The following is a 22,661-nucleotide window of genomic DNA, read 5'->3' as shown; positions in this document are numbered from 1 at the left end:
GTGAGTATGTGTGTATCTGCATCTGTCTGTCTGTCCAATCTCCAACCCTATCAGCTTTCCCCTTACAGACACACCTCCGGAAAATCAGCCACTGACCTGGAGGTAACGAAGGCATGGTCTCGGATGGCCTGAACAACATCATCAAACTTGATCTTGGTGGTCCGTGTCCAGCCGTGGTAGATGATGGGCTTCCCATCAGGCCCGTCCCAGCAGTCCACTGAGGAGAAACCACAGGTGGCTCAGCGCGAGCCAGCACAACCACCAAGAGGGAGCAGGCAGACAGGACATGTGGCTGGGCTGAGAACATGAGGCTAGACCCAGGTACCCACACCAGCTCCGTTCCCAGGGCGGACCCAGGCTTATCCGCACACACGTGGTCGTTATCTACCGGATCACAGAACACAACATGCTTCCCTAAAACACTCCTTCCCATGCATCTTTCTTTGTAAGATGTTCCCAACATGTTCTAGTTCCCTGTGTCAGCTGTTCGAGGCTCCCCTCTCACTAGTAGAAACAGCACAGAGGAATGAGCCAGTTTCTTAAAGGTTCGTAGTAAATTATGCAAACGGAATAAGACTGTCGGGGCTTGAACAACCCCCAGGACAGAGGAGCTGCGGGCTTGTGACTTCATTTTCTCACAGTTTTTTCCCAGGAGGCCCATATGTAACTGCCACGCCACTTTGGCACAGGATAAGCAGGTTTGAAAACACTGGAGGCATGGTCTGTGGTCTGGACCGTTTTCTCAGCCACATACATGGCTATGACTGAGGAAAATGTTACCAGGCTTGGTTCCTGAAGGAGCACTCAATACAGCCAAGGAGGAGGTCCTTGGGTCACTGAGGGGGATACCCTTGACGGGTGGTGAGAGCCCAGCTTATTCCTTTTTTTCTCATAGTTTGGTGGAAGCATTGGCTCTACCACATTTTCTTGTTGTCAGAGGCCCCAAACAATGCTCTGAACCCAAGATACAAAACCAGAAGAAAACAATAAACCTTCCTCCATCACTAAGTTCATCATCCCAGGGGTTTTGTTACAGTAATAGGATACTAACCAGGCTGGGAAAGAAAGCCCCAAAGATTGGCTGAAGAGATAGTTCAAGGGATAAAGCATTCGCTGTACAAGCATGAAGACCAGAGTTAAAATCCCCAAAGCCATGTAGATACTGGGCAAGTGGAGACAAGCAAACCATGGGGCAAGCTGATTAGCTAGACTAGAGCTACAGGTTCACTGAGAGACCCTTCCTTCTCAACAGCGATTGTCAACTTCTGGTGCTTCTGGTGTTTAAGCACACAGCGATACACACACATGTAAATACATATGCTCGTGTATACACACACACATACACACACACACACACACACAAGAACCATAGAGGTGATAAGAAAGGCAGACAGAAACAAGGGTCTGCTACCTGCCTGGCCACAGCTGTACCTGACAGTCTCAGTCTCTCTCTCTCTCTCTCTCTCTCTCTCTCTGTTTTTTGGGTTTTTTGAGACAAGGTTTCTCTGTAGCTTTGGAGCCTGTCCTGAACTAGCTCTTGTAGACCAGGCTGGCCTCGAGCTCACAGAGATCTACCTGCCTCTGCCTCCCGAGTGTTGGGATTAAAGGCATGCGCCACCACCGTCTGGCAACAGTCCCTTTCAGGGTGGCTCTCAAGGCCTCACCTGTAGACATGTGGCCGCTGGGTGTGTCATGCTAACAGGGATATATATCTGTGTTCCTCTTAGCAGAGAGTGACCCCCGCTGCTGGTCCCCTGCTGCCCAGTGTATCAGGACACTTTCTAGATGTCCCAACCTCCTTCCCAGATAGACGTCACTTCTTGCTTCGGGACAACTATCATCTAGGGGAAAAACCTCATCATCTTCTTCCCCAGAATTGCTCTGCACGAGAACCCCTCAGCCTATCTCCCTCCCCCGCTCTCCCACCAATATTAAAGTCTTTAACACCGAAAAACAAATGCTGAGCTTCGTGGTTCTGCTCATCATGCCGTCTTGGCCAGGACAGGATACTCACGCTCTATGCAGCGACAGCCAGCGCGCAGGCAGCGGATATATGCTTCTGTGGAGGACTCACTACGCAGCTGGTCCCCGGTGAGGTACCTGAAGGACAGAATGAGCCGTGTCAGGGAGGCAGTACTGTACACAGTTCACGCTTGGAAACTTTGGTCACTTAAACAAAAATGCCCCCCCCCCAAGCAATTAGGGAGTGGCGCTAGTAGGCTATGTGGCCTTGTTGGAGTGGGTGTGGATGTGTTGGAGGAAGTGTGTCATGGGGGGGGGGGCGGGCTTTGAGGTCTTAGATGCTCAAGCCAGGCCCAGTGTCTCATTCTTCCTTCCTGCTGCCTGAGGGTGCAGATGTGGAACTCTCGGCTCCTCTCTGGCACCAAGTCTGCCTGCATTCTACCATACTTCCCGCCATGATGATGATGGACTAAACCTCTAAACTGTAAGCCAGCCCCAATTAAATGTTTTCCTTTATAAGAGTTGCTGTGGCCGTGATGTCTCTTTGCAGCAATAGAAACTGTAAGACGGAGACCATCTGAGCCTAAGCCCCATGGGCCTGAGATCTTCTGATCTGGAAAGACACAGGCTAAGGTCTGAACCACGTACATGCCATCCTGAGGCCTTGGGTTTGGGACCACCAATAAGATGTGCACAATGACTTCCTAAGTGATCCATAGGCTATGAAGACGCTGTGTTCCTTCTTGGAGACCTGGGCTGAGCATGTCAGGAGCAATGGGGAAGCAGAGAGTAAGCTGTGGCCCTGTCGCTGCCCACTGGGCTCTGGGTGCCAAAGAAATGAACCCTAGCTCCATCTATCCCTGAGGCTCAAGGCCAGCATAGGCAGGAGACTCAACAACTCCTGGTAGAATATATGGTGCCAGGAACCTAGTCAACAAAAACTGCCATAAAATAGGGTTGTTGTTGTTTTTTTAAAACAAACAGTAGTCATGTTTCTGAGTCTGATTTATTTCATTCAACATAATGATTTATGGTTCCATCCATTTTTTTCACAAATGTAATAAATGATTTTATTTCCTTTACAGCTTTGTAAAATTCTATTGGATATACATGGCACACACACACACACACACACACACACACACACACACCATACGAATTACATTTTCTTTATCCAGTCTTTTGTTAGCCCATTTATTGCTTAGGTTATTTAGCATTGTTTTTGAGGTATTGACAGATACAAATTGTTGTATCCTTGCCTTCTCCCCATGCCGCCCTCCCTCTCAGGATGTTCCTTAGCTCTCTCGAGGCTTGGAGAATCCACTGTCCTAAGATGAACTCAAGACGTACCACCTACCCGTTCCCCTGGAAAAGAGTTCCCTTCCCAAATACCTAGGGGATGGCGCACTATGGGTCTGGCTCATGCCTGTCTGCCCCCTGAAAAGACACTTAGGGAGGTGCCCGTCAATAGCACTTTCCAACCTAAAGTCAAAGACTCCACCCTCGTCTGGAAATGACGTCAGAAAGCAACATCCCTTCACTCCCTCGATTCACCCTCCTCTTTTCCAATCAGCAGAATTATCCAAAGAAGTGAATGAGAGCATGTCACTGTCTGGGTGAAGTGGCCGGAGGGTCCCTGCTGCCCTGTGACTTACAGACTTCTGCTCAGGCTGGCCGTCTTTCCGGCCACTCTTCTCCCAGCCTCTCCACTCCAGCCTCAGAAATACCTCCCCTCTGCTCCTGCTCCAGGACCTCTGCCCATGCAGCTCTAAGGATAAAACTCTCCTTCTTGTCAGGCTCTCTGTCCAGCCACTATCCCGTGCTGGGAGCTGACACTCAGTGAATGCCTTCCTCTCTGAGCACCTGAGAATGTGACTGCCCCTGCCTCCTCCACTGAGGAATTCTCACTCCTGGTCAGTAGAGAGCTTGGCCCAGGGTAGATGTTCTACAAACACTGGCTCCCCAGCTGAGTGAAGGCTTCCATGGCATCGAATCATAGAAAGCCAACTTTGCAAACTTGCTTTAGAAGGCCATAGAGGATGCCTGATCACCCCAATACTGCTGGAAAGAGAGCTGTGTTCTCCCACCCCTCTCCCGACCCCTCTGAACAATGTGGTCCTCCCTCCCCATCCCTTCACAGCCAGCTCTGTCGGGGCTGTGCACGGGGCACCAGCTGACTGGATCACTCTCAGTGCTGCGGGACCAGCCTGGGCTCACCCAGAAACTCACGTGTTGTGGGAAGAGGAGATCCAGTAATGCGACAAGGGGTTGTTCATGTCTTGCATGTCCACCACGTCGTACTTCTCATCCCAGATGCTGTTCTCCCGTGAAAACAGGTACGTGAGGAACTGAAAGAGACACGAGGGTGGAGGCGTGGTGGGACAAGAGACTCAGAGTCTACCTGTTTCTAGCTAGTGTCCATGCATCAGTCAGCTTGGACATATGGGACCAGTATCTGGTCCACAGACCTCAAGTTCCCATGGCTTCAGTACAGATGGCTCAGGCTGCATCCCTCCTTCTCAACATAAACCCTTCACAGACCTACACATCATTTCCCTTTTTCGCGTGCATCCCAAAATGTCCGCTGCTGCCAAAACACCAGCTGCCCACACGGGATGGTCACGTCATATCAGCAACTAACCGTGGTTGAGTCTGACACTGGACATCAGAGACAGAACCCTATAGATATGTAAACCTCAAGGAGTGGAAAGATGCCAGGCCTAGGGGCTCAAGTCTGTTGGTCCAGATACTCAGAAGGATGAGGCAGGAGGATAACAGAGTCAAAGCTTCTCTGGGCAACCCTGAGTTCAAATCCAGCCTGAACAACTTACTGAGAACCTGCCTCAAAATGAAAAGTAGAAGGGGACCTGAGGGATGAGCTGGTGGCAGAGTGCTTGGCTAATTACTCTGAAGCCTTGGGTTCAAAAATGAGGGCTACTGAACAGAGAAGAGGGGACAGAATTTCCTATCCCAACTCTTAGCACCTTAGAAAGAAAGAGAAAGAGGGGGGAGGGAGGGAGAGGGAAGGAGGGGCTGGCTAGATGACTTCATGAGTAAACCATGGGTCAAGAATGTTTCATGGGTTTAAACCCCAGAACCCACATGAAAGCTGGGTGCGGCAGTACATGCTGTAACCTCCGTGTTCCTCCACTGAGGTGTGAACTGGAAACAAGAGACTCTCAGGAGCTCCAGGACCAGTCAACCTGACGTATGCCACAGCCATAGAGACCCTGCTTCAAATAAGGTGGGAGACAAAAACCAACACCTACACACACATAAGGTGGGGGGGGGGACAAAATGAACAGGTCCTGGAGTATAGGTCTGCGGTAGATCACCTGCTAGCATGCCAAAGGCCCTGGGTTCTACTACTGCCAACACAAAGAGGCAGAAAAGGGGCCCAGGAACTTTCCCTTCTACCCACTCCTAACATTTAAAAAAAGAAACCTCAGAAACACTGACTGACTCAGAAGTACATTTCACTGCTATAAATCAGACTGCCCCACCTGGCAGGTGATAACCCGTGTCCCCTCTGTCCCTCCTCTGCCACCTGTACAAGGTCAACTGCTGTTTAGAAATGACTTCCAGGCCCAGCCATCTAAGCATTTGGGCAGTTTGGTTGGTTTCTCCCTGGTGGCGAATGCCCTCTAGTGGTGAAATCAATAAACTCCCCCCCCCAGGAGAGAATCAAAAAAGAGAAAGGTGGGCACAGTCCCCACCCTGTGAAAACCACTCCCCAGGAGTCTGTCTCAGAGCACCTGACAATGACACCTTCTGAGGGGACACAGGAAGACACAGAGGTACTGCTCACGTGACAAGCCCCAGCCCACTCACCTCGTCCACGAACAAGAAGGGCTCTGCGGTTTCCCTCATGGTGTCGTCAATGAACTTGGTCATCCGCTCCCGGACTTTGTTCAGATCCTGAGCCCATAGCTCCTTAAAGACGACAGAGACAACACAAAATCACCAAAGCAACAGGCATCCTCCTCGGGACGTAGTCAAGGTAACCAAAGACTGAACCATCATCCAAATTCAAATCTACCTGCTATCCAGGCCCACACACCAAAGCCCCATCCCAGCATGACCTTGGCCAGAGGTTAGCAAACACCTCCTGTGTGGATCAGTGTCCCCTGCAGTCACCATTTAACAGCCATCACCGTGTGAAAGCAGCCACGGACCCAATACAGGCCACGAGGGTGACGGCACCCCAATAAAACTTCATCTATGAAAGTAAAGCAACCACCAGCTTGTGAATGGGAGACCGCTGTCTGCCAAGAACTTTCTGGGCTAGGTCACACTCTCTGGGTGTCAGCGTGAAGTAGCCCAGGGAGCATGGTGAGTTATGCCGATATCGTGGTTTGATGGCAAATGTCCCCTACAGGCTCATGGGCACAGGCATGGCTTGTGTTCAGGTGGCGGTGCTCTCAGGGAAAGGCCACAGAAACTTCTGCTGGTAAAAGTGTGGGCCTTCTGTATGGGGTCACGGGGTCATCCTGTGTATCACAGGGGAACATTTAACAGCACCTGTCTACCAGGCACCATCATGGCAGCCAAGAATGTCCGCACACACGGGGGTGACCACACGCCATCGGATAATGACATCCCAACAGGACACTCCTGTGACTGCCTCGACGCTGGAAGCCAGCGTGTCGCAGATGGCATCCTCTGTGGAGACTTCCATCTCGTCTCCTAGAGGACCCTAGGCTTGGTCCGTCTAGTTACATCCTCCCACCCAGGAGGGATGGCCTCCCTGAAAGATGCTCCTGAGGTGGCTTCGGGGGAAGAGCTGACACCAGTCAGGTGAGGGATGTCTTGTTCAAGCCCTCAAGCCCCTGTCCTGCTCGGGCAGAGTCCCCTCAGCCACTGAAAGTGGCCATAGGAGATGGGGAACTTGAAAGGGCCCCACCCCACCTCAGGGAGGCCACCGCTGTGATGTGACAGCAAGTGTCCGGAGAGCACTGTGTCCCTGACGCCACATCTTGCAATCCTCTCACCTGTTGTTCATGTAAAAGAAACCTCTGGAAGTCCTGCAGGTAGACAGCAGAGGCATCAGGCCGGTCTGTGTTCCTGCCCTCGGAGAAAGTGACAGGGTGGTTAGAAAGAAGGACATTTGTGAGAAAAGGTCTACCTCCACCCTGAGGCCCCGCCCCATGCTCTGAGCACACCACTAATCTAGAAACAGAGACAGAGGAGGCTCAAAAAGAGACCCCAACAGGACATTCTTAGAGATCCTGGACAGCATTCAAGAGCTATAGAAGGTCTGAGGAGCCCTCAGATGGATAGAACCCGAGACCAGAGCAGCAAGAGCCAAGGAAGTGACACACTGGGAAGAGACAGGAAGGGAGGGGAGGGGAGCAGAGGGGAGAGAAGAAAAGGGAGGGGAGGGGAAAAGAGAGACAGGAGAGGGGAGGGGAGCAGAGGGGAGAGAAGGAAAGGGAGGGGAGGAGAACAAAGGGGAGGGCAAGGGGAAAGGAGAACCCTATTGGCTTGTCACATTCCCTGAAGCTTCAGGAAGGAAGCCTGAGGCTCACAGTTCTTTCTTCAGAAACTCCTAGACTTTCCTCACAACACTCCACATCCCACGGATGCTGTTCATTCACCCACACCGTGCTACAAACCCGGGGTCAGTAACCGCACACAGCACCCACCCACCACCACCACCACCGCCGCCAGAGGCCAGCGTGGCACAGGGACACAGCCCTGGGCAGCAAAGCGTCAGAGGAATCTCACCCAAGGATGAACACGGAGGAGTCCTTTTTGAATTCATCAAGTATCTGAAATGAGAAACAGGCAGAAAACAAGAGTATCACACCGAGCTCCGCATGGTATCAAGGCGTCTGTTCCAAAGTTATCAACGGGCTGGAGAGATGGCTCAGCAGTTTGGAGCGTTTGTTGTTCCTGCAGAGGATCTGGGTTCTGTTCCCAGCACCCACATGGCAGCTCACAGCCATCAGTAACTCCGGTTCCGAAAGAGCCAACACCTTCTTCTGAACGCCACAGGCACCAGGCACACACACATGCAGGCAAAGGACTCAAACATATAAAATACAATAAGTCTAAATAATAATAAAGAAAAAGTTACATTTTTAGAAAATTACAAGAAGGGAATGAGTGGCGGGGGTGGAGCGTGTGTCTGGGGAGGATGAGACAGAGGATCTTGAACTTTAAGGCCAGCCTGGGCTACATAGTAAGACTACGCCTCAAAAGACAAAGAGGAAGAGGAAGTGGGAGGGAGGAAGGAGAAGAACGAACATGGAGGGGAGAGAAGGGGCACAAATGAAGATGCAAAGCCATGGAGCACACGTGTGGAGGTCAGAGGACTTCGAGCAGGGACTCAGCTCACACCTTCTACCGTGTAAGTCCCAGGAATCAAACTCAGGTCGTCAGGCTTGGCAGCAAGCCCCTCTACCCACAGAGCCCTCTCAGTGAAGCCGTTTTCACCACTGATGTTTTAAGAATTAACAGGAAGGGCTGGAGAGATGGCTCAGTGGTTAAGAGCACCGCCTGCTCTTCCAAAGGTCCTGAGTTCAATTCCCAGCAACCACATGGTGGCTCACAACCATCTGTAATGAGATCTGTGCCCTCTTCTGGCCTGCAGGCAGAGTACTGAGAATACTGTATACATAATAAATAAATAAATCTAAAAAAAAAAAAAAAAGAATTAACAGGAAGCATCAGTGGCTGGGCATCAGAATCAGTTGGGAAATGTGCCAGGGGCACAGGTCCTCCAGGAGAGAACCGCTCTGAGCTTTGGTCCCCACATCTAACCTTCCACTGTGCCCCAGAAGGATGGAAAGGTAACGGGCTCATCACTGTGCTATCACGTAGCCCACCTAAGAGACTGTCAGCTGCCAGCTCTGCTCGCATTACTAACACCTAGCTGCATGACTGTATCTTCCTGCTGCTGCCCAACCTTCCAACATTAAGCCCTAAGAGCTGTAATGCAGGCAGGTGGTTAGACACAAGAAAGAACAGGCAACTAAAAGCTAGAAACCATCTGGCTACAGATGATCAGGTACCCGCTCCCTAGATACAGATGTGAGGATCATAGGTCTCCATAACAACTCCAGGAAATCCAACTCCCCCACCCCATCCCCGGAGCTCAGGAGCCAGAACGATCTGCTAGCAGTTGGAGGAGGCATTGACTGTACAGAAGCAGGATGGTTCGGCAAGTCTGTGAAAATTGCCAATGTAGGTTGAGCTGGCATTATTCAACTCTAAAACCACGGAGTTAACAAAATACAGCAGCTGGACTGTGGTGTATCACCCTACCGATGGGGGTGATTACAGCTGTCCTGGGGAGGAGATGACAGCCATCCCTTTCCTTCCATGGGATGCTGCAGGGAACTGTGGACCCAGGAATGGACAGATCCCAATATGGATGGGGGGGGGGTGGTTTTAAAAAGCCAAAAATCTGCAGGGTAATGGTGGTGCACGCCTTTAATCCCAACACCTGAGAGGCACAGGCAGGCGGATCTCTGATTTGAGGCCAGCCTGCTCTACAGAGTGAGTTTCAGGACAGCCAGGGCTACACAGAGAAACCCTGGCTTGAAAAAACAAAAATGAAAAAGGAGGAGAGAGAGGAGGGGGAGGAGGAGGAAGAGGCGTTGGAAGAGGAGGAGGAGCCAAAACTCTGGGCTTTAAATGGAGGCTGTTAATTTTCAAATGCTTAAACCCTGACAGAATCAGGCTCAGTGTGGTATTCTGAACACCAGAGGGCAGTCTTCGACACGGATGTTTCCACAGGGTTCCACCTAGCACATCCCAGGGAGAAGAGGGAGCGTAATACTCAGAGCAAACAGTATCTCCTTCCCCCTTCCTCCCCTACACCTTTCTTTCTCCCTCCCTTTCTCCCGGTCCTCTCCCTCTGTCTCCCTCTCTCTCCCCTTCTCTCCTCTCACAGGCAGGCGCACGCGTGCACGCGCGCCTGCACACACACACACACACACACACACACTTTAAATAAATAGAACTGTAATAAAAAATTCAGGCTATGGCCGAGTGTAGTGGCACTGAGGAAGCTGAAATAGGAGAAGAGTTCATTTGAGGCCAACCTGAGCCACACAGCAAGGTCTAAGACAGCCTGGGCTGCATAGTGAGGTCACTTCAACAAGAAATGCTCTAAAATTGAAATACACCTTGGGCTGGGGATAAGACCAAGACTGCCTAGTAACTAAGACAGAAAAGGACCTTAAGTGTCCTTAATGGGACATCCTAGTGGGAACATGGGAGACAGTGGCAAAGGGCATGTGTTGTGTACATGTGGTCCTGGGTTTGGTCCCAGCACCAATGAGAGAGAAAAGAAATAAATATAGCTCATGTGTAATTCGATCCCACCCACTCCCACCCCCACTGGCAGGTGAAGCAGCTGTGGGGCAGACCTTATTCTCAGGTTTTGCCTCCATATGCCCAACAGACAGCATTCTGAACTTTCTAGAAGCACTATGGTAAAACTGACAACTAGTTATTTGTTCATTTTTCTTTCTATTCATCTGTGTTTGTGTGTGAGTATATGTGCATGCGTGCAGGTGTCATTGGCGGCCAGAAGAGGGCACTGTAGCCCCCAGAGCTGGAGTTCCAGGTGGCTGCACACAACCCCTCTGTGGGTGCTGGAAACTGAACTCCTCTCCAAGTGCCCCGGGCCTTCATAACCACCAAACTCTCCAGCTCCAGCCCCACAGCTTGAACGAATTGAGCTTTGCATAGTCCGGGCCAATTACCTAAGACAGCAGCTGTCACCATCAACGCTCACACACACACACACACACACACACACACACACACACACTGTCATTGTATGATGAAATGGCTGCATGCCTATGGTGGCCAGGGAGTGGAATGTGCTGGTTTGAATAAAAATGCCCCTAGAGATTCATATTTTTGCATGTTTGGTCCCCAGTTGAATAACTGACGGTAAGGGCTAGGAGGTGTGGCCTTGTGAGAATAGGTGTGGCTTCATTGGAGGAAGTGTGTCACTGGCCATGGGCTTTGCCAGTCCCCCGTTCCTTCCTGCTGCCATGCTCCCCACCATACTATAATGGACTAATAGTCTGAAACTCTAAGCAAGACCCCAATGAAAGGCTTGTTTTTAAAAGAAGTATTGTCAAGCCAGGCGGTGGTGGTGCGCGCTTTTAATCCCAGCACTCAGGAGGCAGAGGCAGGTGGATCTCTGTGAGTTTGAGACCAGCCTGGTCTACAAGAGCTAGTTCCAGAGCAGGCTCCAAAGCTACAGAGAAACCCTGTCTCGAAAAACAAAATAAATAAAGAAGTGTTATTGTCTTGCCTATGGAGTCTCTTCACATCAACAGAACAGTGACTAAGACTCTAGTTGATGTTGGAGTGCCCAATCCACCATGCAAGGTGCCATCCCTGAGCACAAGAACCCGAGCTGTGTACGGATAGTTGAACATGAGTAGTTAGCCAGTAAGCAGCTGTCCTCCAAGGTTCCCACCCTGACTTCTCTCAGTGATCCATCACAGTTGGGATGGGTAAGCCAAATAAACCCAATGAAGAGCCAAACTAGCAAGCCATGCAAGCCTCTAGACCGAGTTCAGTCCCCAGAAGCCACACAAAGATGGAAAGAGAACTGACTGACACACATGCAAAACAGGTATGAGATGGTTACTAATCCTGTGTTTCACCCAAAGAACACCACTCACAACCTCCCAGACGAGGAGAGATGAATGTGGCTCTCATGTCTCAAAGACACAAAGCTCATCTAGGTGGAGCCTCCATGGAGGTCACTCAGCAGGGCCCTAGAATTTAGCCAGTGTTAGTTAGGCCTAATAAACAATCTGGTGGCTTCAGCCAAACTGAGTTGCCAAATGCCATCTTAATTTGAAAGTGTATCTTAATTTTAAAACAGCCTGATGCATCTGCGTAAGAAAAGGAGAAGTCGGAGGCCGGCTCTGGGGCTAGACTGCCTGCCTACCATGTACAAAACCTTGGATACCACCCTGATTCTATAACCTGACCGTGGCAACTCACTCTATAATCCCAGCACTCATGGGCGGGAGGCGGGAGGATTGGAAATTCAAAGCCAACTTTGCAGGGCAAGTTTGAGGCCAGCCTGGACTATAAGTGATCCTGTCTCAAAAATAACTAAAGTAATAAAAATATAAAACCCAGAGATGGCTATGAATAACTTGCTGGATTACCTTCCAGAATGGTTTGATAGTGCTGTGTGAGTTATTCTGTTTTCTTTTCATGCACTTCAAAGTTCTGATCTAATTGATGGCCACAGAATTCCCTCCAGGAAGGTCAGCAAGGCCCACCCACCCCCATACTGTCCCCACAGCTCTGCATGGTTAAGACTATCTGCCAGGCTCCTAAAGTCATCCACCGTCACTCTCGTCTGTGCTTCTTTGACTCAGTGGGAAGCGGATCCCTTCCTGTGGGCTTCTCAGCTCTGCACCCGACTCAGAAACACAAGAAGAGAGTCCTCTTACCGATTTTTGCTGGTCAAACATGAGCTTTTTATAGAAGAGATGGAACTGTTCAAAACTGAGCTCATCTTTCTGCGCACCGATTTCCTGTAAGTATAAAAGGCAAAAGTGATTGCATACAGCTAGATGTCCACCATCACACCTCTGCCCTCCGCCCTCCACCCTCTGCGCACAAACAGAACGGCTGGAGTCAACCCACAATCCTCTGAACCCCAAATGCCAGTGATTCCCCAGTCTCCTGCCTGGATGAATACAGAGGGTGCCTACCCTTGAGTCCCAGGGAACCCCAGGAGAGAAGAGTCTTGGCCAGTTTTTCAAGAGCCACAGGGGATGACTCCCTTTTGGCGGGGGGGGGGGGGGGGGGGGGGTACTTTCTTTAGATTGCCAAATTCAGATATACTGATCAAGTACACATTTCTGACTAACATGTACGTGTTAAGGCAGAAAATGTGTGTGTGTGTGTGTATGTGTTGTAGTGTAAGTGCATGTGTGTGCCTGTGTGTGGACATGTGTATGCGTGTATGTGCGTATCTGTGTGTGTGTGTGTGCGTGCGTGCGTGTGTGTGTGTGTGTGTGTGTGTGAAGGCTAAAGGAAAACCTCAGTTGTCATTCCTCAACCAGCATCTACCATTTTGGGGTGGTTTTTGTGGCTTTGCGGGGGGGGGTTGTTTAGTTTGGCTTTTTGTGTCTTTTTTTTTTTTTTTTTTTNTGTTTTTTTTTTTTTTTTTTTTTTTTTTTTTTTTTAGCAAGACTTTTCACTGGCTTGAAACACGTCAAGAATGACAGGCCACCTGGCCAGCCGGTCTCAGAGATCCATCTTTCTCAGTCCCTCCAGCATAGGAATGACAAGAACATGCCAACCATGCCTACTCTGTATGTACACACATGTATGGTACGGGCAGGATGCCACAGTGTGTGTAGAGGTTGGAAGACAATATTGCAGAATCAGCTCTCTCCTTCCCCCTTTACAGGGGCTCTAGGGATTGAACTCAGGCTGCCAAGCTTACAAGGTGGGCACTTTCATTCTCTGGGCCATATCACCCCCCCACCCCAAAACCTAGCCCCTTTGACATGAGTTCTGAGACTTGAACTCAGGTCCTCAAGGAACTGACTGGCTGAGCCATCATCTTCTCCCTAAGAAAAATGTATTCAAAAAACCTCACTCGCTCAGTCAAGACTCAGAGGTCAACCTTAATCAGTTGCTTTACGGCTTTAATCAACTCACTGGACTCTTTTAGACTCTTGGTTTCTTCATTTGTAAAACAGCAGCCCTATTGCCGCCCTCACAGAATGTCTCAGAAACCAAGACAGTATCTTCAAAATGCCTGGCTCTTCAACTGCTTGAGAAGGCAAGACCGCATGGATGAGGTTTCTGCTCAGTGGTTAACGGCACGTATTGTTCTCGCAAAGGACCCAAGTACAGTTCCCAGCACCCACATCAAGAGGTTTTCACAGGGGCTGGAGAGATGGCTCAGAGGTTAAGAGCATTGCCTGCTCTTCCGAAGGTCCTGAGTTCAATTCCCAGCAACCACATGGTGGCTCACAGCCATCTGTAATGGGGGTCTGGTGCCCTCTTCTGGCGTGCGGGCATACACACAGACAGAATATTGTATACATAATAAATAAATAAATATTAAAAAAAAAAGAGGTTTTCACAACTACTGCAACTGCACCTCCAAAGGACCCCCCAGGCCTCTGCCTTCACGTACATACCCACACATACATATAATTTAAAAGAAAGCAAGATTGAGAATTGCACAGGGATTGACGACATTTATCTCTTCTCCCTCTCTATCCCTCAGACCTGCCTTCTGCTGCAATGAGTGGAGAACCGGGTGAAAGGGCAGCTCCGAGGACAGCATAGCTTGCATCAGCGTGGCCTGCTGTCCCAGGAGCTCACTGGGACCCAAAGGAATGCAGTTGTCCAGTAAGGGGAATCCCATGAATGGCAGCTGACACACACACGGCTAGGTGAGCCTCCTGAGGGGGCTCCTGGGATCCAGTGTGCGCTCCCTGACAGCATCTGTCTGCAGTGGGAAAGAAGCACCAGCTCCATCCAGCCCTGCCCCCACTGCACCCCAACATTCAAGGGGCAGAGAGACTCCACCGGCTGCCCCACCCACAGCTCCAGTGCAGAAGAACACAGCAAACTTCAGGGATGGGGGAAGGAAGGACAGACAGTTGGAAGAACGAGTGGTCGGAGAAAGAGGGAAAAAAAAAAAAAAAAGAGTCGGGCCTAATGAGAATGCTGCTAGGGCTTACATACAAAACACGATGGCAGATACCTCTGGTACCCGCTAGAAGGCATCTGCCACAGCATTTTACAATGGGCCAGTGTGTTCCTGTTACTAAGGTAAGAGGCTGTGGGAAGGTCCTGGGAATGGTGACAGACAGCGTAGTGGGGACAGAAACACACAGATGTTCCAAGTCACACAGTCCAGCAAGCTAGGCTCCGCTCGCTCCGTCCTCGGCAAGTCCTCAGAAGGGCCCTCCGACAGCCACGGGGCTCCACTGGCTGGGCCGGGGTTGATGAGCTCCAGAGGCACTGGACTTGGTTGGGTGCCAATCCACAGAGCCCCAGACCAGCATGGGTCTCTGAATGAGGCACTAAGAGGGTCTGAGTTCTAGTTCCCCAGCTGAGCTTTGTGACTTACCACCAGCTTGTCCTTGAGGAACTTGACGCTGCTCACTTTGAAGTTGACCAGGGGCAAGATGGCTTTCAGCTCTCGGAGGATGATGCTGCAAAGAGAAGACCTCGGGTTCATCAGCCTCGGGGGGTGGGTGGGAAGGGCGGCACAACCCCATCGACACCCACCTTGGCACCCCTCCATGAGAAAACTAATTAGAAATAAGATACTATGTCAGGCGGTGGTGGCGCACGGCTTTAATCCCAACACAGAGGCAGAGGCAGGTGGATCTCTGTGAGTTCGAGGCCAGCCTGGTCTACAAGAGCTAGTTCCAGGACAGGCTCCAAAGCTACAGAGAAACCCTGTCTCGAAAAACCAAAAAGAAAAAGAAAAAGAAATAAGATACAAACAAGGGGGCCGGAAGGAAGGGACAGTCTGGTGAGGCTGGTCCCTACCTCTCGGCGAAGGTGGTAGACAAGAGTCACGTGGTAGGAGACAGCTCTGGACACAAGTCCTGGAGGAGACCCGATATGTGCACACACTATGAGCATCAGGCACCCGAAGAAGCTCAGAAACAAAGCTCATGGGGCTTCAAAGTAAAGTAAACCAGAAAAGGGCAGACGGAAAAACAGACAGTACTGCTACGTGCCGGGAAGTTCGTCGTCGTCCTCACCCAAGCCATGGCTCCTCCCGACCCTACTCACCTATACCTAGACACACAAACAAAACACCAAGTTCTGGACCCAGGCTTCAGAGTAGGTGGGGGCCGTGGCTCAAGAGGATGGAGGGGGATAGGGGGTAGACAGTGCCAGCCTAAATCCAAACCAAATTCTACAACAGTCATCAAGCCAGAACACCTGAGAGTGGAATCTCCAGGAGCTGCTCCTGAGCTTCTGGAAGTTTCTAGTAAAGAGGAGAGCAAGGATTAAAGAGGAAGTGGGAACAATGAAGGTGATGCTGATGGGGCCCATGGGGGTGGGGCTCTGCTTCCTGAGGTCCAGCTAGTATTCTCCAGCTTCTAAGGCCTCATGAGGCAGCCTTAGGGCCATCTCCACAGGGGAAACTGAAGCTCAAAGAGGCCTGCTGTCTGAGTAGGTATCAGACCAGAGTCATTGCAACCCAGGCCACCCAGGACAGCCACAGTCGGTGACCTTCTGGACACCAGAGATGTGGGTGACAGACGGGTCCTTCTGGCCGGGAGACCCAAGCATCCAGCAGATCTAGAGAGGGCTGCACTCTCAAAGAAGGACCCTGCCCCAGGTGTGGGCAGACAATGCACCTGTGTCCCCATACTGTCAGCTTGGCCTTTGTCCTAATATTCCGAAGAGAGCCACGTGTGTGATTTCACTTACTGCTGCAGCCTCCGCCCAACTTCTTCCCACCGCTTCCGCCAGGCCCGGCCTGCACGGTGCTGCCCGCCCCTCCAGCACAAACAGCGCTCAAGGCTCTGACAGTGGCACATGCATGAAGTCCTTCACACAGAGAAGAACTAGGGGATCCAGGAATGTTAACACACAGGGCTGACTCTTCAAGAGAAGAGATGGATAACCTGTTTTCTGCCCAGAAGGCTGGGAGTGGTTAACAACCCAGTGACCTCTGCACCACCTGTACGGCAAGCCACACCTGGCTCCCCAGACCCAGATGTGTATCTCGGTCACCTCCCCAGTCCCTTATCTTAAGCATTGTTCCTCAATTTATAAAACCCATCACTCTGGAAGGGGACACATGTGCTTTACAAAGAAGTTCCAATGTGGCCATGCCTTAAGCTGTATCGTACACACGGGACTGAGTTATTTATCACCAGGAATCTTTTTTCCAAATTGTGCTGTACATAAATATGCCTAATATAAACTGCCTGGTGTTAGACTCTCAGCATTTGAACGGACACTGTTGAGTCCTGCAGAACCGGACTTCCTTCTTGCCTCACGTGGATCGACGCTGCTGGCCGTGCTGTTTGCAGAGACCCCCCGGAGGCTCCCACCACTGGACACCCCCAGTGGGCCAAGAAGGCTGACTGCATAGAAGCCAGTGGACTACAGAAGATGTCTCGCAGGGGAAGGGACACACCCTTTGGCCAGGGCAGGATGAAGACGGGGAAGCAGCAGGTGACAGACGTACAGCAAGACACAGGAGAGAAAGATTGAGACCATGCAGGTGAAAGAGGAAGAAGTCAGAGGTCCCCAGGAGGAGCCCAGGAAAGGAAATGCCCACATCTGGAAGCTGAGAATAAGGAGGGGACCCAAGAGTCAAGGCAGCTGCTTAGGGTCTGACTCACAGAGCAGGTGCAGGGGGCCTGAGCACCCGGGACATTGAACCCAAACACTCCAACCCCACACCTGCCCAAAGGCACCACTTCAGACAACAGAGGCACTGGCCAAAGGGCTCCTTCAGATTCTTCATGCTAGGGACAACTGAGGCCCCTTCCAGAACTCCCTCCCCTCCCCCACCTCCAACAACACACATCCAGTCCAAGCACTTCCCAGCAGCTAGAAGGAAGGAAGGCAGCAGCTCTTAGCTGCATCTGCCTCTGCCACTCCCAGATGGAGAGAGCGTCTTCCTCACAGGCCCGTCCCATGCCAGGGGCCCCCAGGACCCAGTGACAGGTCCAAAGGAGACTTGACTCTCTGGACCCTCATTCCAGAGGGAGAGCCAGCCTGTTGCCTGCACTCCCTGCAGCCATCAGCCTCTTCTCAGTCCCCAGTATCTGCTTCCTGGACACAAACCGATAACTCAGATTCCATCCTAGGGCTCAACTGGAAACCAGTTTTTTGGGAACTTAAAAAAATGAACAAACAAAAATAACAGACAAACTTCCCCCAAGGGACAGCTGACACCCCTTCCATGCAGACATCATCAACCATGCAGATCACCAGAAGGCCAAGCTGGGTCCTGGGATTCTTCAAGGCCATTCCTCAAATAGCCATCCCCAGTGGAGGCCCTGGAATCTGCCTGCCACCCTGATGCTAAACAATCTCTCGCCCACAGCTTTTTATGATAATGATGACAATAGAGATTTAATGTGGAGTGTGTTCTGTAAGCCACGCCCTGTACAGGCCCTTTGCCATGTGACCTCACCGAATCCCATAAATCAACATCCAGCCTGGATGACATCGTGGCTCTTCATAGATAGGGAAACTGAGGAAGAATAATCAATTACCCCAAATATCACACAAGCAGTTATATATGTATTGAGACAGGGTTTCTCTGTAGCTTTGGAGTACTGCTTGTTGTCTGTCTGTTCCTGTCTCCCCTCTTCCCACCCCCGTGTGTGTGTGTGTGTGTGTGTGTGTGTGTGTGTGTGTGTGTGTGAGAGAGAGAGAGACAGTGTGTGTCTCTGTGTGCATGTCTCTGTGTGTGTGAGAGTGTATGTGTCTGTGTGTGTGTGTGTGTGTGTCTGTGTGCATGTGTCTGTGTCTCTGTGTGCGTGCCTGTGTGTGTCTGTGTCTGTGTGTGTCTGTGTGCATGTGTCTGTGTCTCTGTGTGCGTGTCTGTGTGTGTCTGTATGTGTTTGTGCCTGTGTGTGTCTGTGTCTGTGTGTGTGTCTCTCTGTGCATGTGTCTGTGTGTGTGTCTGTGCGTGTGTCTCTGTGTCTATGTGTGTCTGTGCGTTGAGGCAGGCTCTCACCACATCCTCAGCATCCTAAGAGCGAGAATGACAGGTGTGCATCACTAAGCCTGGCTAACCTCACAGAACTTGCTAGGGTGATGTATATGTTCTATATCTGTGTGGGTCAGCACACCAGCAGCCAACCACACACACAGCCACTGTGTTGGAGGTCCACTGTATCTGTGACTAACTAAAGGGCCCACGTACTTAGCAACTCCTGCATCCACTGTGTAGCTGAAGGGGTCTGCTTCCTGAGGCTGTTTGGGGATCCAAAGTCACTTCCCAAGGATATGTCAGAATGAAAATTCTTTGGGTCTGTGCCCCCACATCCACAACTCTGTAGAGGAGGCAGGGGGCTAGTTCATCATGCCCTTAAGGGACTGAGAATTCCCCTTCCTTGAGGACTTACTTCTCAGCCCTGTACTACCTAGCGAAACCCTGTGTCAAAAGGAGGCACTGGAACTGGAGAAGTTACACTAGCTGCTCTTCGAGAGGACCTGGGTTCCGTTCCCTGCACCCACATGGCAGTTCACAACCATCTGTAACTCCAGTCCCAGTGGACCCTACCTCGACTGCTTGGGCACCAGATAGACACACAGTGCACACACATGCATACATGCAAACAAAACACTCATACACATAAAACAATAAATCTCTTTTTCTAAAAAACAATCCCATACCCAAAACGCTGGCCAGGGCAACGGAACTGACACAGGTGTGGTCTCCCCGCTATTAACCACACGAACCCTATTTGCATCCAGGAGCTAAGCGAGCTCTGAACTCTCCATCTCCCACCTGCAGTGCTCCGCCTCCCGCATCCCTGCAGACCCAACAGTCTTCCCTCAGTCCCAACAGAGCTGAAGAAGGAAGTCTGTTCTGCTTATGCAAATTCAGTGGTATGGGGGGGAGGGGTGGCAAAGATGGAGGGAAAGAGAGCGTTGGCAAGGATGAGGAAGAGACAGACGTGTGTGAGGGTGTATGAGGGACTGTGTGAGGACACCACCATCATAAGGAGTTTCTCAGAATGTTAACCAGGCCCCACTTCTCCAGCAGGAAGAGCGGGTACCCCAGCAGGTGTCCCCCATGTATGCACCATCAGTCACTACGGCAGAGGAAGCCCAAGAGTGAACAAGCTTCGGGATAGTATGGAATTCTCAAAAAAAGAAGACAATTCTGCTCCTCCAGAGACTGAGGCAGGAGGATCACAAGTTCAAGACTTGCTGCCTGGACAACCATGCGAGACCTCGTCTCAAAGAAAAAGTAAGAAGGCCACAGATATAGGGGTACAGCTCAACAGGAAAGAGCTTTGCCCACAGTGTGGATAAACCCTGAAGACCTTATTCCAAGTGAACTCAAATCAGCAAGAGCACGAGGGGCAATGGATTACAACTGCATTTATAGGAGGCACCGAAAGGGACCCAATCGTACAGAGCAATGACTCCCAGGAGTCCGGGAGGGAGGGGCTGGGGAGTAGGAGTTTAAGGAGAACTGTGACAATGGGATGGAACGCACAGTCAGCGCTGGAGATGCAATGTGGCAACAGTTGCACAACACAATTAACCCCATAGAACTGTGCACTTAAACCCCACTTAAAAGGTAAGCATGCACCCCGTCTCGAAAATCCAAAAAAAAGGTAAGCATGCATGATGTGGCTACAAACAGGCCGTCATCCTCAACACACTGGGCTGCCTTGGGCAAGTGACTTGACATCTCTGGGCCTCCATGTCTTCACTGTAAGATGGGGGCCTAGCTCAAGAATAGGCTGGGAGCATTTGCTTCACATGGTGGCTGTTGGCGAGCAAGTTCTCCCCAAAAGCCACCTGCTACCTTTTTGCTCTGAAAGAAACTGAGAAGCTGGACAGGGCTTGGGCCAAGGAAAACATCTGGAGTTCGAGCTAGGCCAATCCATTCTTGCCCTTGGCAGCTCCTGGGTTTTCAGCCGGGAAACGAGGCTTAGTCAGAGACTGTAGGCGACAGGAAAGGGAGGGAAACCGGCCAGACTGCCCTTTCTGCTCTTCCTGAAGCGCTTCGGTAAATGTTCCTTTTGAAATATATCTGGAGCCTCCTGGAGAGGGTGGGGCTTTCCAATTCTCAGTGTTGACAAGCAGCGGGGACTGCTGGAATGGAGCTGGGGGAGAAAACGGGGGGGGGGGGGGGCACAGCCAGGGACCACTGCCAGAAACAGGTCCCCTTTCGGCTGATGGGAAGATGGGATTCTAGACAGGATTTGGAGAATCCATCCTCTGCAAGGAACAGGCCCAAAGAAGAGATAGAAGGAGACAACTCCATCACCATGGAGACAGTGGTGTCCAGAGCAGCACAGTCTCAGAGAAGACAGCATCCTAAGGCCTCAGTATGGAATAGTTCATAGCACCCGCCTAGCTCCACGCTGGGACCACCAGAGGGCAGTCAGGTGCAGGTGGACATGAGATGGTGGATGGGAGGAAGATGCAGAAGAAAGAACACATGGATATCGGGGTTACAGGTCACAGATGCCCCAGCTGGATACACTAAACAAGAGAGAGAAGTGGACAGGAGATGATGGCAATGCCCAAAGAGAGCAAGTCACCTTCATGACACAGGGACAAAACGGGAGAGCTGGTGTCCTTTTAGTTCTGCCTCAAATACGAAACCAAAAATAAAAGAAAGAGAAAGAACTTGTTTGTTTGAAGCAGGGCCTCACGTGACCCAAGCTGGCTTCACACTTTATGCAGGTGATGACCGTGACCTTCTGACCCTCCTGCTTCATTCGGTCCCCTGAGTGCTAGAATGACAGGCACTATACACTCTTTACGTCCACTCACGTTGGGATGAAAGCCGGGGTTGCATGCCCGCTAGGCAAGCACTATACCAACTAAGCCACACTCCAGCATGAAAATAAGCTTTTTTAAATTTAAAACAAAAGATCAAATGTGAGACAAAATGAGACAAGGATTATAGAGTTAACACTGTCTGGCTACTATGTTCTCCACAGCTCTGTGAAGGGTGGTTTTGGGTTGTGTTTTGTTTTGTTGCTTTGTTTTGGGGATTCGGTTATTTTATTTTATGTGTGTGTATGTGTGTGAGTGTTCTGCCTCTGTGTATGTATGTGTACTACATGTGTGTCTGGTGACTAGGAAGGTCAGAAGAGGGTGTTGGATCCCTTAGAACTGCAGTTATGAACGGTCATGAGGCACCCTGTTGTGCTGAGAATCAAACCCAGGTCCTCTGCAAGAGCGAAGATTGATCTTTACTGTTGAGCCATTGCTCCAGCCCCTGACTGGCTTTTATCGCTTCATCGTTAATCAGAACCAGGAAATAAACAGAAAGATGGTCAGTCACCAGCACAGAAAGAAATGCAAATCTACGCAAAAGATCCCGTGGCTATCCATCCTTCAGGCTAACAAAGAACAAAGACAGAGCAGTGGAGAGAGTGGAGCAATGGAACCACACCGGCCCCCAGCTCTAACTCAACCCATGGTTTTCCTAGCAACGTCTTTCCTGGAATTCACATGAAATCAGGAGCTACTATATATACATCTGCCAATAGGGAAATAGTTCCTAGGTTGGCACTGCCTTCACCTAAGGAAAAACCCAAGCTGAAATCTGTTTTTAAAAAATCCAGGCCTGGAGGTGTAGGTCTCTCAGACCAGCTGCTCAGGGCACTGAGGCAGGAAGACTGAAAGTTCAAAGCCAGCCAGGGCTACGGAGTTAGAGGCTAGCCTGGACAATATAGTAAGATTCTATCTCAAAAGAAAAAGGAAGAAGAAGGCTGCTAGAGACACTGCTTCGTGATAGAGCGCCTGCCTAGAATCCATCAGTGAGGGGCTGGGGTCATGGCTCAGAGGTAGAGTGACCGCCTGGCATACAGTAGGCCTTAGGTGCAATACCAGGTACTGAACGAGGGGGCAAAGGGAGGGAAGGGGGAAGGTAGAGACAGAGGACTGGAGGGAGGGAGAAAGGAAGGAATGGAGGAGAGGAGGGAGGAAGGAGAGGAGGGAAGGAGGGAGGGAGAGAGGGAGGGAGAAAGAAGAAAGGGAGACAG

The 22,661-nt window shown here is 50.8% G+C and overlaps 1 protein-coding gene across 1 annotated transcript in view; it reads right to left on the bottom strand.

Annotated features, from left to right (window-relative positions):
* The window catches only part of Plcg2 (phospholipase C gamma 2), a 121,310-nt gene that overhangs the window by 42,688 nt on the left and 55,961 nt on the right, over positions 1 to 22,661 (bottom strand). Inside the window, exons 6-13 of the mRNA XM_050144320.1 lie at positions 15,059 to 15,143; positions 12,408 to 12,491; positions 7,690 to 7,733; positions 6,954 to 7,026; positions 5,794 to 5,895; positions 4,192 to 4,310; positions 2,015 to 2,100; positions 97 to 217 (exon numbers count right to left, since the gene is read on the bottom strand). Coding sequence (XP_050000277.1) covers positions 97 to 217; positions 2,015 to 2,100; positions 4,192 to 4,310; positions 5,794 to 5,895; positions 6,954 to 7,026; positions 7,690 to 7,733; positions 12,408 to 12,491; positions 15,059 to 15,143 — 714 coding nt within the window. The remainder of the gene's footprint in view (positions 1 to 96; positions 218 to 2,014; positions 2,101 to 4,191; positions 4,311 to 5,793; positions 5,896 to 6,953; positions 7,027 to 7,689; positions 7,734 to 12,407; positions 12,492 to 15,058; positions 15,144 to 22,661) is intronic.

Source organism: Alexandromys fortis, unplaced genomic scaffold (assembly GCF_014885135.2).
Source record: "Alexandromys fortis isolate MF-2015 unplaced genomic scaffold, M_Fortis_MF-2015_v1.1 scaffold_1, whole genome shotgun sequence".
Classification (NCBI taxonomy): Eukaryota; Metazoa; Chordata; class Mammalia; order Rodentia; family Cricetidae; genus Alexandromys; species Alexandromys fortis.
This window is presented reverse-complemented; position numbering and strand designations above follow the sequence as displayed.